A 14,504-nucleotide genomic window follows, 5' to 3' on the forward strand; every position below is an offset into this window, starting at 1 on the left:
AGGAATGTTTATGGTAGCATTGTACACTAGCAAATACTTAGAAACACAAAAAGGCACTCAATTTGATATTTTAACTGGAGTTCAGAAAGGTGACGGGGAAGTTTCCTGCCTTATATGATAAATCACCTTGAGGACAAGAACCATAGTTTATTTTAGCCTTGTATCTCTAAATATATGGCTTGACAGTAGATAGATATCCCATAGCTGTTAAATTGAAGAGTAGTGCAACAGAAGTTTTTAAAGAGTTGCAAAGAATCCATGGACTATTGGAGAAAAATTTAGTGACTTTACACTCATTGTCCATGGGTACAGTCACACAATTAACAAACAGGGATTAGAAATCAGTCATATATGCTTTGGTCCAGTACTAATACATCATTTACCCTTCAGGTGTCTGGTAGGGCATTCCATGAAAACAAAATAGGGCACATTTTAACTTTTTCTAAAAAAAATTCTTTGAAAAGTGGTTGGGAGGTGTTTATTCTAGCTTAAAAAGTATTTGACTAATGATGTTATAGAACCATTTTTCTAAGCTATAAAAAAGTTTAGATCAGAATTTTGTTTTCTCAAATTTCAGTCACTCATTTATCACCTACCTAATTTTTTTCCATGTCCATGTATCATTATTTACTTCGTTTTTCTTTAAATCAATTTGCTTTTTTAAGAAATTAGTTTTGTCCTGAGTAAAAATATACATGAATCATATTTGATGTGCTTAGTTATATTTTACAACATACAATTTACAACCATGAAAATAAAACTAGGTACTATATACAATTATTTTTACATGTTGTGTAGTTTAATGAATCTGGATTAGATGATCTCTGCGGTAGCTCCCAAACTAACATTCTGTCATTCTAGGTTAGTTTCTCTACTTCAGCATTTCAGTTGTTCACTAAAGAACGTTGGATCAGTGCCATAAAGAACTTAACCATACTCTTGTAACCATCAAGAATTGCTTAGTAAGATGTGCCATGATATTCTGCTTAAAAGACACATTGAAATTTATAAATTCAGCACAACCAAATTGTTGTTAGACAGGAATATATATTTATAGGCTATAAAAGCAAGTGATATGGTATATGGTATAAAGGGAATCACTTAACACAGTTCATAGAGGGAAGAATTTTTTTTGAAAATCTACTCCCACCTTGTTAATTGGAAAACCTTTAATCTCTTGAGACTTTCTGAAAACTCACATGAGGTGAGGAAGAGTTGCAAAGATGAGGGCAATTAGCCATAGAATATAGTTTGAGGCCTATGTTTTAGAAACATGAAGAATGCCTTAAAGAAGTAACCCTGAATAAAATGAACCAGGTAGATAGGAAACGATAATTCAATCTTAGTTTCAGCCAACCAAAATTCAGAACAGCATGGTGAATGGCCAGTAGGCAGAGGATTGAAAAAGAAAAAAGGAATTACCCACCATAAATTACTTTTGATGGGTATGTTTCCACTTCCTGATATCAGCTTATTCTGAAGAGTAAGGGCAAAAGTTTCAATTATTTCAAACTGTAATGTTTTTCAATAGTGGACATTATCTGGATCAGATATTAAAAACTAACAAATTTTTGAGTTTTCATTCAAAACATACTTTTCATTAAAATTTTCAGGATATAATTAATTCAGCTCAATATTTTTAGCAAGGTTATATTCATTTGCCTATTTAAAGCCACAAATAAACAACAGACTTTTAATGGTTGTGATAACAAAAATTCCTTTTCAAAGCTGTCTAAATAATCATTTCTCTTCAAGTATGGAATAAGACTAGTAGATAATACAATATTCCTACTTAGCAGTGTGAGAAAATTGTTTCTTTTTCAAATGAGTGAATTACTTTTCACAAATGTGATTTATTTTGGGTTCAGGTAATTACCAGTGCTACTAAGGAGAATTAACTAAATAAAGAAGTTGTGGTGATTCATGCTTTAACATGGAAAGTCTTTATCTAGAAAAAATTTTTTAAACCACTAGTATGAAGTAGACTTCAAACAATTCTGATACGCTCTTAAAATTTTTAGTTTTTCAACTTACAAATTGAACATTTAACTTCATATAAATATGAAAATTACATGTGACAAGAGCTTTGTGAATTTATATTTTACACCACAAATGTACATAATTTTTTCTTAGATTTTAATGTCTTAAAAGACTTTTTTGGAAAGCTAAACCAATATGAAGCGTTTTTGTCAATCAATAAACTCAATGCCATTAATGAAAATTCTCTTTAGATCCTCTGCATCTTCAGTAAATCAGAACTGAAAGTGAGAGGCAAAATTTTATTTTTAATTTAGAACGGTGAGGCTCAGTTGTAAAGTAACCTAACCAAATTTCCTTCTCCATTGGGATTAACATTAGCCTTAAATATTTATTTTCACTTAAATTCTTAATGAGTACTGATTTTTTTTTTGGTGAGCCAATCTGCTTCCCAAGAGGATTATAGCCATTTGATTTTTATTAGCTTTTTCAAATTTACGTAACTTATAGTGCTTTTTAAGCATTACAATTCCATTAAAAATTAATCACACTAGTTGGGGCATTATATTAAACTAGTTTCAAAAGATAGTATGATTGGCAAAACAAGGAAAAGTTAAGGTTAATGGTAAAGTGCCAGGAATTAAGTAATTCAATGCTTTGTAAGTCGGATTCAAAAATTAGGAATAGTGTCAGCTATTGGAAAAAAAAAGCCTATATACTCTATCTGTCAACAATTCAGCAATCACCTAGCAATCCACTATAGGCTCAGTGAAACTGAGGAACCGGTTAATGTGTGATATACATTCAGAGAAATCTAAGAAGAGTGATTTAAAATGGCAAAACTGGCAAATTAACAAGTAGGAAGAGGAAAGGCTTTTGAGTAGTGCACAATCACTTTGAAATGATGGAGTACAGGGGAAATGCTTTGAAATTTCAAAAGCAGTAACTCATTCCAAGGTGAAGTTAAAAATAGCAAGAAAAAATTGACCTGTCACTATGTTCACTGCTGCCAAGAATTCTATTGTAGTGCTAATAAACATCATTATCACTTATGTTTTCTCACACTTCAATTGTGGTTCAAGTCACAAAGAATATAGTGGAAATGCCTGTCTTTGAGAGAGAAAAAAAAGAATTAGAAAATTTCTCTTTAGGTAGGTTTGTTTTTCCAAAGAAGTTCATTAAGCTAAAAATAAACCAGCTACCTCAGCAATTTGGTCAGTCAGACTTATTTGAAAGCTGAGTCAAAGTCAGAAGTTTTTATTGAACAAGCTGTCAGTAGGATGTTGCCTCAAGCTGCAGAGTCTTCAAAAAGTACAAAATTATGTTTCTAAAACTTGGATTTAGTATCTTTTTAGTTTCATTACCGTACTGTTAATTTTATTACAACACCTAATCAAATGTAAAGCAATAAAATACAGAATTAAAAAATAGAACACCAAGGCGTTACTTAAGGTTCGTTTCCTGAAAATCAAGTTCCTGGAGATGGATCTATATCAAAAAAGTATAACAACAATTACCAAAAAGGCAGCTGGACGGCTAGGTGAAGTACTCATGAAAAATATCTCAAGGACAACGCTTACATTTTTATGTAACATGGTGTAATGGAAACATCACTAGACAGGAAGCCAAATAACTTGGATTCACTTCTGTCTGCTACAGTGGTTTTGTGACCTTGACCTAAAAACAACCTAAGTTTCTATTTCCACAAGAAACTTAGAACTAGAAGGTATAGACCAGATGGTTTCTAAGGTTTTCTTCTAATTTAAACAATTATAAGTCTTGTAGGAAACATTTGTATCAGATAGCTCTCTCTACCTGGAAAGTTACAATCAGATGGAATGGTAGTTTCTAAGAATACAGGTATGCTTATACAAGTATGACAAAATAGTAGATAAAAATGATTGGTTGTGAAAATACTTTCTTTCTGCCACTCTCAAAATAGCCTATATTCCCATGGTTTTTGAAGTGGGAAAATCATAGGTCAGAAATTGGTTTCTTCAACTATATCAATATTCCCAAACAATATTGTTTGTGAGCTGTAGTATTTTTTAAGTTTGAGGCCGCCGATACACAAAGTTCTATTTTTTTGAGGCTGCCAGTTAGAAGCTGCTTTTTGTGGTTGTCTCTCTTTCCCTCCCTCCAATACATATATTGAAGTCCTGGGCCCCCATACCTCAAAATGTGACCTTACTTGGGGATATAGTCTTCACTAAGTTAAAATGGGGTCATTGGGGGGAGTCCTACTCCATATGACTGGTTCCTTGTAAAAAGGGAAATACGGAGACAGACTTGCATACAGAGGGAGCACCACCACATGGACGGGAAGACGGCCACGCATCAGCCACGGAGGAAGGCAGGGAACAGATCCTTGTCTCTCAACCCTCAGTAGGAACAAACTGGGCCAACATTTTAGTTTTGAACTTCTAACCTCCAGAACCGTGAGACAATAAATTTCTGTTGTTTAAGCCACTCAGTTTGTGGTACTTTGTTATGACAGCCACAGCAAATTAATATAGAAGCTAAGATGATTTTACCATGATCAAAGGTAATTTATACTTTATCACTCCAGCAACCCCTTAGCTCCCAAATCTTCCCAGTTCAGTATTAATACTTCAGGTAAATAGATGATTTGACACCAACAGTTTGGGCATGACTTTGTAGTTGCATAACTGGAAATGAAACGTGAACAGGTTGAGTTATGAAATGTGGCTTTCTCATTGTCTAATCCCTTACCAGTTCCTCCCCAACCACATCTTACATTACTTAACACATATATCAGGGCTAAAATAAAGTGATGAGTAAAAAAAAAATAAATAAGACTACCAAGAAAACTAAAACCAGATCTTTTCTACTATTACACTGACCTTCTTGTGTTATTAAAAGAATCACACAGATGGAGAGTCCAGTGATTAACTTGGGGATAATTACTGATGGGGAATGCAAAAGGAGGGTCTGGGTTCTTATTAAGGGGAGTATCAGTGGACTTAATTTTACATTATACTGCATTTTAGTGCTGGTAGTGCGGCAGTTTAACGACTTTCTATATGAAAAACTGAGCTTGTTTTGAGTTTAAAAAAGTTAATAGCACCTGTGGTTACAGAAGGAAGACTAGTCATTTCTTTAGTACATCTGTTTCCTATCAATTCTAAATCAGAGCACATGCAAGAAACAGGATGACAGTCACCAAGAGGGGTTAAAACTATGAACTACCATACACTGAAAATACCACAGTTAGTATACAATTATATACTGAAAAATGTAGCAATGCCAAGAAAATTGGACAATTAAAGAATCTTACTTGTTTAAGGCAAGTCTCATAAATTGTGTTTAAAATAATTCATTTTAACATCTCCAAAAAAAGTCGTATTTATTGTTTTACATTAACATTATGGAAGTTAAAGAGAATAATCAACTTGTCTCATGGACTGGAAGGTGACTTAATAATTCCCTTTCATTTCCAAACCTCATCAAACAGTCACTACATTTATGAGGTAAGTCAGCTGAATGTTTGAAGTCTAGATGAATTTTAAGATCTTCTATTTGTCCTGTTGAATATTCACAGTATTGACATAAATAAATCCCTTCAGATAAATGTGAATTTAAATGCTTGCAATATTCCAGCATACTTGAAAAGCCTTTCCCACAGTCATCACAAACATGAGGAAAAATTTTAGTATGTTCAATAGCAACATGCCTGTTAACATTTGTGTGAAGTCTACTCCGAAAACCACATACTTGGCACACAAAGAAGTTTTTACATTTGTCAAAGGTAATTTTGCTCAAGAGGCTATACTGTCCATGTTCTCCATTGTTATACTTGTCACTTAACTCTATTAGTTTACATGCATGTTCATTTACCACATGACTGTGCAAGTCTTCTGGGTCATTTGTCTCATGTTCACAGAACTGACACAAGTACTGTTCATCACAGCTGTGCTCCTGGAAATGTAGGTAGAGTTCACTGCTTGAGGAGAACTGCACATCACACTGCTCACACCAATAAAGGTGATCACTAAAATGTGTGTCTGCAATGTGCTGGCTGAGGTTCTCAAAAATTACTGTCTTATAATCACAGTATTTACAAATGTAGGGATCCTCTTCATGCAGTTTGGCGTGTTCGATCAGAAGCATGTTGGTAGAGAAACTTTCCTTGCATACTCGACACACATTTGAATCAGTACGCTTATGCTTCAGGATCATATGCTGCTTTAAATCTGAAAAATATTTGCTGTTGAACTCGCAAAGTTCACATTTGTAGAGGCCACTGCTATTAGCTCTCAGTAACGGCCATTTCTGCTGGGCAGTCACATTCAAAGCTTGGCTCTTGTCAAGGATCTTGCAAAGTTTAGCTGGCGGCTCTTCCTCAGTTTGGTCTTGGAGACTCTCAGAGGAATTGTTTTCTGTCTCTATATCATAATCTTCAGAAATTGCATGCACTTCTGCAGCAATTGGAACATCTTCAGCAGTGTGAACTTCTATAGGGCTCTCTTGAGTTTGGTGGACTGATTCAGGTGAGTCACATTCTTCATCACAAATTTCAATATCAGTAGATTTTTCTGAAAAATAAAACAAGCCTATCATTGTTAAGACCTATTAAATAACTGGCAAAAAAAGTTACTTTATGCATTATTTCTTGATCGATCTATACAAAATATGCAAATGCTATTACTTAGTTTCCCTAACCTGTAGAAAAGGCAGTGTGGTCTAGAATTCTAAGTACAGGACTGGGAACCAGATAGTTCTGATTTCTGTTTCTGGTCTTGATTCCATCTGTAAATTTTGGCAAGTCATTCGATGTCTCTGTATCAGAATCATCATCTGTAAAAAGGGATTTTGAGAAACATTTATATCAAAGCATTAAACATTAATTGTTATGACACAAAGCACCAAGTATTTTAAGTATAATTTTGAATTTCAATAGGAACTAAGGACTTAGATTTAGCCATGAAGAGGTTACATATATAACAGACACAGAAAATCTGTCCACACAAGTAACTGTTTTTGCTTCCATGCCCCAGTTGGACTAGAACACACTTTTCAAAATTACTTAGGAATTTTAAGTTTAAATTACTGAATTTGAATGAGCCTTTATTCCCTCAGCCCAGACACAGTATTGTCAAGTTAGGATGGAGAAGCTGAAATAAGGTCCGTATAGAAAACGGCTTCAACATCATGTCATTGTTGTTTTAATAGACTTATAATTTGGGATTCTTCTCTACAAGAGATTTGTTTCTTCTCATTTATTTATTCAATCATTTATTTATATCAGTATGGACTCATGGCTATTTATTTTATGTTTTGGGTTATAACTCAATTTTTTTCTCCTCAAATTGTTTCAGCTTTGGCTATTTGGAGTTCTTTTAGTTGGCTCCTGTGCTCCTTTAGCATATCTGTAGTGTTTGTGTGTGAGAGTTTTGAGTACTTCCTTATTTTCTGGCACTATAGGATGCTTCAGGCTCATCTTGTATATTTTCTGCCCCAGAGCTAGAACCAGTCATTTCTCCAAGAAGCCCTAGTTCCTTTTATTGGAGAATGGTATTAGAAACCAAGATCTGGGCACTAGATGTGCTCACTGCTACTGGATGTCATTTTTTTTTAGGGGTGTCATTTTTTTCAAGTAACAGAGCAAAAAATATTTGTGTACACTGCCATGTATTGATAGACATACCTACAAATATTTTTGTATGTAACCATCTGTGTCTATATTAAGCCAAACATGAGTTGATACTGATGTCTCTCTCTTTTTTTAAAAAAATAATTTGTTTCTGTATCTGTAACAGGAGCTCAAGGGAAATGGGAATTTTGATGATTTCAGAGGAAGAAGAAAACAAACCCAAGTTGTTATCATTCACCCAATACTGGAGAAAAGAGAAGTCAGTACAAGATGAACGACTGAAAAAGACCGAATCCTTCATCCTCTATTCTTTCTTTCATTAGCGCTCCAGACTGAAAGGTACAGCTGAGTGGATGAACTGTGTGTAACATTCTTAACTTTTCATTATAAATGCTCCCAATTCTGGGTCACTTCTGCTTTGCCACCAATTCCTAGCCAACTAAAATGTATTTAGGAAAATATACTTTTTATTTATATATCTAAAATAACTCTAAAAATTAAAATTCACTTAATTGCTTTCTTACAAAAAAAATTCTTGTTTTCTTGCATTTAAACAAATTTAAACACTTGCCCATTTTGAAATTGTAACTCACCCACATTTTCAAATACGGAAGAAATGATAATATATAGAAGCAATTTAAAGAAAAATATCTTGTAAAATATAAGATATACCTTTGTTGTCAAAATATTTTAAATCTGGTTGTCTCATAGAACAGACACTATAACAATGGTCAGAAAAAATTCCATTGAATCCATCTGCAATTCTGCTTATTCCAGAGGAATCTGAACATAAAACAAAATTTAAAAATTTTCAAGCACAGTAAATATACATACATACATTAAATTGCAACCACTCCTTTATCTAACATAAATTTTCAGTGTTTGCGATAAAGTATTAATATTTTCCTCAATTCTGATAGCTTTTATATTTCAGATTATATTAAGATCGAGCTTTGAAAGAATCGCAAATTATACAATATAAAATATAAAACTGCGATACACACAGGTACATTTCACTTACTGTCAGAATACCACAAAATATAAATATGCAATAAACGTGTTAACTGCAAAAAACACTGAATTAACTACCAAGAAGATATGCCACGTGATGCAGAGAAAGCATAATGCATAGGGAAAATGGTCTGAGGGCCAGTTACAGCTTCTGAATATAGTCATTGGCCAGTTAGAGCTTCTGAATATAGTCATTTCAAGTCTTGCCTGGTAGGGGCCAGAAAGCAGTAAGCCAGGCTTAATTTCCTCAAATGTGAAGCATGTGTAGGTTGGCTGGGCTAGCAGGAATGACTGGGACCATCCCAAGTCTATGTATGTGAGGTATATGGGTTAGAGATAGCCAGAGAGACCTCTCTTCTTAGTACCAAGACAAGAGACAACCTCAACCACAAGATATAAAATCACACAATCAAAATAAAAGTTTTTATTTCTGAAAGTAATGTATAGGATAAAGATATTTTTCCACAATGATGCAAAATATCTTCCAACAAGGTTATAGTTGTGCATTAAGCATAAGCTTGGGAAGCATATAGGCAAATCCCAATTACACTGTATAAGTATGCAACCTTGGATATCTACTTTTAAGTATCTATAAACTATGAAGTTGTATGGAATTAAATAATGTCTGTCAGTTCTGATGTGTGCCTAGCACATGGTAGACAATGAAAAATACATATTCAGAGAATTTATTTAAAGTTTTCTCATACCTAATAATTGACCCAGGTATTTAACTCTTATCTGATCATTTATGAGAAAACAGATGGGAATACAATTGCATGGAAATTAATTCACAGCCCAACTTTAAAATCATTCACTGACCTGAATAACGAGAAGGGTGTAAAGTCTTCCTTTTTCTCTTTTTAGGATATTCATTCATATCTTTTCAATCTAAAAATGAAAAGAAATTTAAAATATGTCGCAAATAACTGTTAACACTGTTATAAAAAATTCCTTCTAACCGAATTTACAGGCAATAAGAAATTTACATGTCACACGAAAATCTACTTCATAAGAGAAATGTTAAAATGTTAAAAAAAAAAAAGCCTGTTTATATTTTGGATTTTTCTGATCAAGTTTAAAGGCAGGGCACCAATTTCTGTTTTCTTTCTTAGTGAGATTAAGAACTCTTTTTCAAATGTTGATGTAATTGTGAGAACTGGATAATTACAATAAGCCTTATGCTTATTTTTTTTATAAAAAATAAATTGAGCCTATGGCAACGTATTAAGAATAAAATAGTTACATTTCTTATAATTGGGAGTATTTTGACAGTTTTCAAGCAAAAGGTGGATATGATCCCTTAAAAAAGTATTTTTGCAAGTCTGTATTGATCCCCTGGATTCCAGGAAAAATACTTATCACACAGACACTTATCATATAGATACTTATCACATTGTATCAAAATACAATTTTCAAGAAAAAAATCCTTTTCTTACTTATTAGGTCACGTTCAACATTCTATTGAGAAGAAAACAGGTATGGCAACCATTGTACAATTAAATTCTCATGGACTGTTATAAAATTGATTCATTCGTTTTACCACATTCTACTTACTTGGTATAAATTCTTAATACAGCAGTGAGGAAAAATGAATTACACTGAAGTTTTCATAGGTGGTAAAAAATGCCTGCAGGAAAAACATGACAGAAGTCCTATAAGCAAAAATGTAGTTCATTTCTGAGATTCAAGAATACAATATTACCAAGATCTTTACTCAATTAGAAAGTTATACAAAAATTAATTCAAGTATAATATTCTTTTGAACACACTGTATTAAATACTAAAAATTATTTATATTGACAAATATGTGAGTATATGTAAATGTCATATTTCTTTGAAATGAATTTACTTTCTAAAGCTGTGTCTTAACACCAAAGAATATAAATCTACATTAATTTATTCAGTCATGATGAAATCAAATATAATGAAAGCAAACACCCACCCCACAGACTTTTAACTGTTTAAGTCCTTATAGACTTAATTTAACAGTAGAATAATAAAAACGATCATTTATTGATCACCAGTTATGTACTAGGCTGTGCATATACTTTATCTTACTTAATCCTAGGATATATAAAATCCACAACACTCTCTCAAAATATTTTGTTATTAACACAGAAACTGAGGCATAATAAAGTCAAGGGGAAACTTAATAAGTGGTAGGGTTGGGATTTGAACAAATATCTAATCAATTTTAAAGCCCAAGTTTTGGAAACAAATAGGGAGATAAAGTGATCACCCCAGTTCAAGTAACAGATTATTGTCAGAATCAGAGCTACCTCTTCCATTTCAGTTAGTGTTCTTTCCTCTGTAGCAGTGAGGAATGTCAGAAGGAATGTTAGAAAAAGGTTTTCTCCATCAGTTTTATATGCTGCTTTTCTTACCAATAAGGTGATATACATAGCAGGTAAAACTTGGCATCATTACTAAGACCATCTCATTTCTAGTGGTGAGGAATCTGAGGTGCACATACTATTTTTGCTGCTTCATTAAGTTCTGGGTATATCAGCACTACAGGTGATGTGATCATATGGTACTAAGATAGAGCTTTTTTAGTTTATTGAATACCTTTTTAATCCTTATTTTATTTGGTCTTCACAACTATTTTGTGAAGTACATAGTGGGGCTACTATCATAACAATCATGTGAGGTACATAGAAGGGCTACTATCAAACGCACCCCAATTTTACGGATGAGGAAAGAGAGTCAGTGAAAGTCAGATCAACTAAGTGGCAGAACCAGAGATGAAAAAGCATGTTTTCTGACTCTTGGATTTTGAACAACAGTGAGTAAACCTTTATTGCTAATCACTGCTACAAGCAAGTTACATCTTGCTTCCACTTCTTACTCAGCCACTAATTGGGAGGAGGAGAAGGGAACCATCCAAAGAACTGACAACCAGGAGATTTACGGAAATGATATTAACATATATAATGCCTTACTTAACAAAACAAATAGCATTTCTTAAGCCCATCCCAATCAAGTGCATTCAAAAATTTTTTAAAAAGCTGTTTTCATATTTATGTAATAAACTAAAATTTCAAGACTTATTCCTAATCCTTCTTTTGTACACTTCCAGAATTTATACAGCCAAAAACTTTCCACTTCATGTTTTAAATGCTCTACAAGTTTCAGGGAGAACACTGAAAACTGGCAGCTGAGCATGTTAAAGTAGCCTCTTGTTATTTCAGAATACACTTCAAATTCTTTCAAACATGAAGAATAAAAAAGTAAGAAAAGGAAACCAAGCATGGCATTAAAATTAATGTTGCAAGCTGGCCAGCATTCAGACTGCCAGGTGAAAGGAATAGGATCACCTTGATCAGTCAAGATTTGACTCCTATTTAGGGCTGAACAATCCCCAATGCTTATTAGACCTCCTTTCAACAAGATGGGAAAATGCCTCCTCAAGACCAAAAGTGCTACCCACACTTCATTTCAGCAAATGTTTTTATGTGCTTTTGGGTGCATAAATACCACGATGAAGAAGTTTGACTTTTTCTTAGAGATGTCACATAAGCATTTGCTCACTAGTTCTCCTCTCGAGGAAGATTCTGAATCCCATGCAGCTTATCATTCACTCCCCCTTCCCCACTTAAAAGCAAACTATAAGAAAAAACTATCAGAAAATTAGAAAAATAAATAAATTAAATCATGTAGAATATATTCACCCTGAAAAATCAGAGTTAACATTTTGAAGTACAGACTACTAGACATTATCCTATGCTAAGATATGAATATACGTTTTACATTTACAAAAATGAGATCATGCCACACAAAACATTAATTTTAAAAAATTTACAAAACTCATGTCAGCAACTTTCCACTTGTCTCTTTTTCAACAATGTCTATGTACAAAACAGACTACACATAATAGGCAGTCAGCACTGACATGAAATAGAACAATCTTTTTTTAAGGACTTTCTTGCAATGTAAATATTCTCTTAATAAAAATAAGACAAGCATTTACCATAAAAAGCTACATTTTTATATTAAATAGTTTTAAAAGCACATCCTTTTCACCCTCATTTTAAAATATGCAGGTTTACCAGATTTTAGAAAAATATAAACACAAAAATGTTGCAGGAGAGCTTGAACTAGAACCCAATTATATGTCCAACTTATTGTCAGTCTTTGCTGAAGTACCACTCTTTAGCTCTTCACAAAGAGATGTAAACTGCTTCAAATTACTCGTATCCCTAAATTGTACTAAAAAGCAAAACCAAAAGAGGTGTATAAGCACCCTAACGAGCGGCTTGCTTAGACTAGAGTTTGGAGTCTTGCGCGCCCGGACCGACGGCTTCCTGCGGCGGCCGAGGCTCGGGCACGAGCACGCGGATGCGCGGCCGGAGGGTCACCCTGCCATCTGGAGGGGCGGGCGGGCCAGCGTGGCACCGACGGGCGTCTGGAGCCCAGACGTCGCAGGACGTGCCGGTCGGTGGGTCCTGCGGGCCCCAGCTCTCCACCCTCGCGCCTCGCAGCGCCACACCTCGGCCCAGCGACTAGCGGGGACTCCCAAGCCCCGACATTAAAGCGCCTAAGGAAAAAAGCCGTAGGCGGCCGCGGAAAGCCAGGGTGGCAGCGTCCTCAGCAGGGGGTGGAACAGCCTTCGCGATGGGGGAGGGGGACCGCAATCCCGCCCGAACACGAGGGCAGCGTTTCGGTTTAAAAGACGCCATCCGGTCTTTCCTGCCTCCTCCCGCTGGAAGCTGCCCCCGCACGCCCGCGTGCCCCGCAGCAGCCCAGCGCCCCGCTGGCCCGCCCCTCCGTCACACTCACCAGTCCCCCGGGGCCGCCGGGCCAGCCCAGGCGTAGCTCCCAGGCGGCGGCGGCCGAGCGCGGGCGGAGGGGCCGCGCCGCCCTACCCGCGGGCTCCCGGCGGCGGGCGGCGGGCGGCGGCTCCGGCCCTCGCGCTCCCGGGCACTCGGCCGGGCGGCTCCGCTCCCTCCCGCGCGCCCCACGCCTTGCCCGCCAGGCCCCAAGCCCAGGCTCCGCGGCCGCACTCACCGCCTCGCTCTGCGCCTGCGCCTGCGCCGCGCACCTCAGGGTCCCGCTGGGAGGGCGGGGAGGTGACGAGGTGAGAGTGGGGGCAGGGGACCTGACGGCGAGGCCGGGCCTCACACCAGGCCTGGGAGGGACCACCGGCCTCTAACCCCGGGGGTGGTCCGGCAGCCCGCGCCCCCTGCCGGCACCTCCGCGCCGCCGCAGGCCCTTTTCGCGCCGGGTAACGCTCCTCCCGCGACCAGCGGGTGACTCCAGCCCTAGAACCGCTCCGGGCGAGGCTGCGCAGGGAATTCACCCCGCCCGCTCGCAGCCCTTCTCCTGCCCCCGAAGAAGGGGGAGAAGCGCTCGCGCCAGCAGCCGCTTTCCCACCCCGCTCCTTCAGCGCTGGGCCAGGCTGATGGCATTGCAAACCTTAACGAGTGGCAGCAGCCTGCTGGGGGTAACGAAAAGGGCAACAACCGCGTCATGGTTTTACTGACGTTCGCCAAAGAACCACACAGGGCTGGGATGCAGTCCACCGGGCAGGAGGGCGAACTCTTGAACCTCGTGAGTCGGCTGGATTCCTTGACTCAAGAAATCGTGGTGGAATTAATGTGAAATTATATGGGATTGGATTAGATGACTTAATGCCCTTTCCGACCTTGAGTTTCTATGAGCAGACGTAGAAAGGATTAAATTTATAAAGAAGCGCAAACTAACGGTGGAGACGGTTTCAAAAATGAAAATTCAAGAGTGGTCATATGCTTAATCTTTTTGACAACGAATTGAGAGGTTGTTAGTCCCAATTTACATGATAGAGGAGTGAGTTTGTGAGGGGCTAAAGACAAGGTTTTACTCTTTTTTGTAGCCGCAGCCCCGAGTTCAAGAGATTGTTAAGTGAATGAATCCCATTTACTTG

At 36.9% G+C, this 14,504-nt stretch overlaps 1 protein-coding gene across 3 annotated transcripts; it reads right to left on the reverse strand.

The window, feature by feature from the left end:
• Positions 1-1,847: 1,847 nt before the first annotated feature.
• ZNF639 (zinc finger protein 639) lies at positions 1,848-14,028 on the reverse strand. 3 transcript variants are annotated; one of them, XM_081029557.1, is made up of 6 exons: positions 13,610-14,028; positions 10,157-10,229; positions 9,422-9,490; positions 8,264-8,374; positions 6,661-6,795; positions 1,848-6,533 (listed from the first exon to the last, which is right to left on the reverse strand). In XM_081029557.1, the coding sequence occupies exons 3-6, from the start codon at positions 9,477-9,479 to the stop codon at positions 5,386-5,388; spliced, it is 1,452 nt and encodes a 483-aa protein (XP_080885683.1). In that variant the 5' UTR covers positions 9,480-9,490; positions 10,157-10,229; positions 13,610-14,028; the 3' UTR covers positions 1,848-5,385. The 3 variants fall into 3 exon arrangements, with proteins under 3 accessions (XP_080885683.1, XP_080885684.1, XP_080885685.1); XM_081029558.1 differs by having other exon boundaries at positions 13,382-13,620; XM_081029559.1 differs by lacking the exon at positions 13,610-14,028 and adding an exon at positions 12,846-13,385.
• Between the last annotated feature and the right edge of the window lie 476 nt (positions 14,029-14,504).

The sequence above is a fragment of the Rhinolophus hipposideros genome (assembly GCF_964194185.1).
Source record: "Rhinolophus hipposideros genome assembly, chromosome: 2".
NCBI lineage: Eukaryota > Metazoa > Chordata > Mammalia > Chiroptera > Rhinolophidae > Rhinolophus > Rhinolophus hipposideros.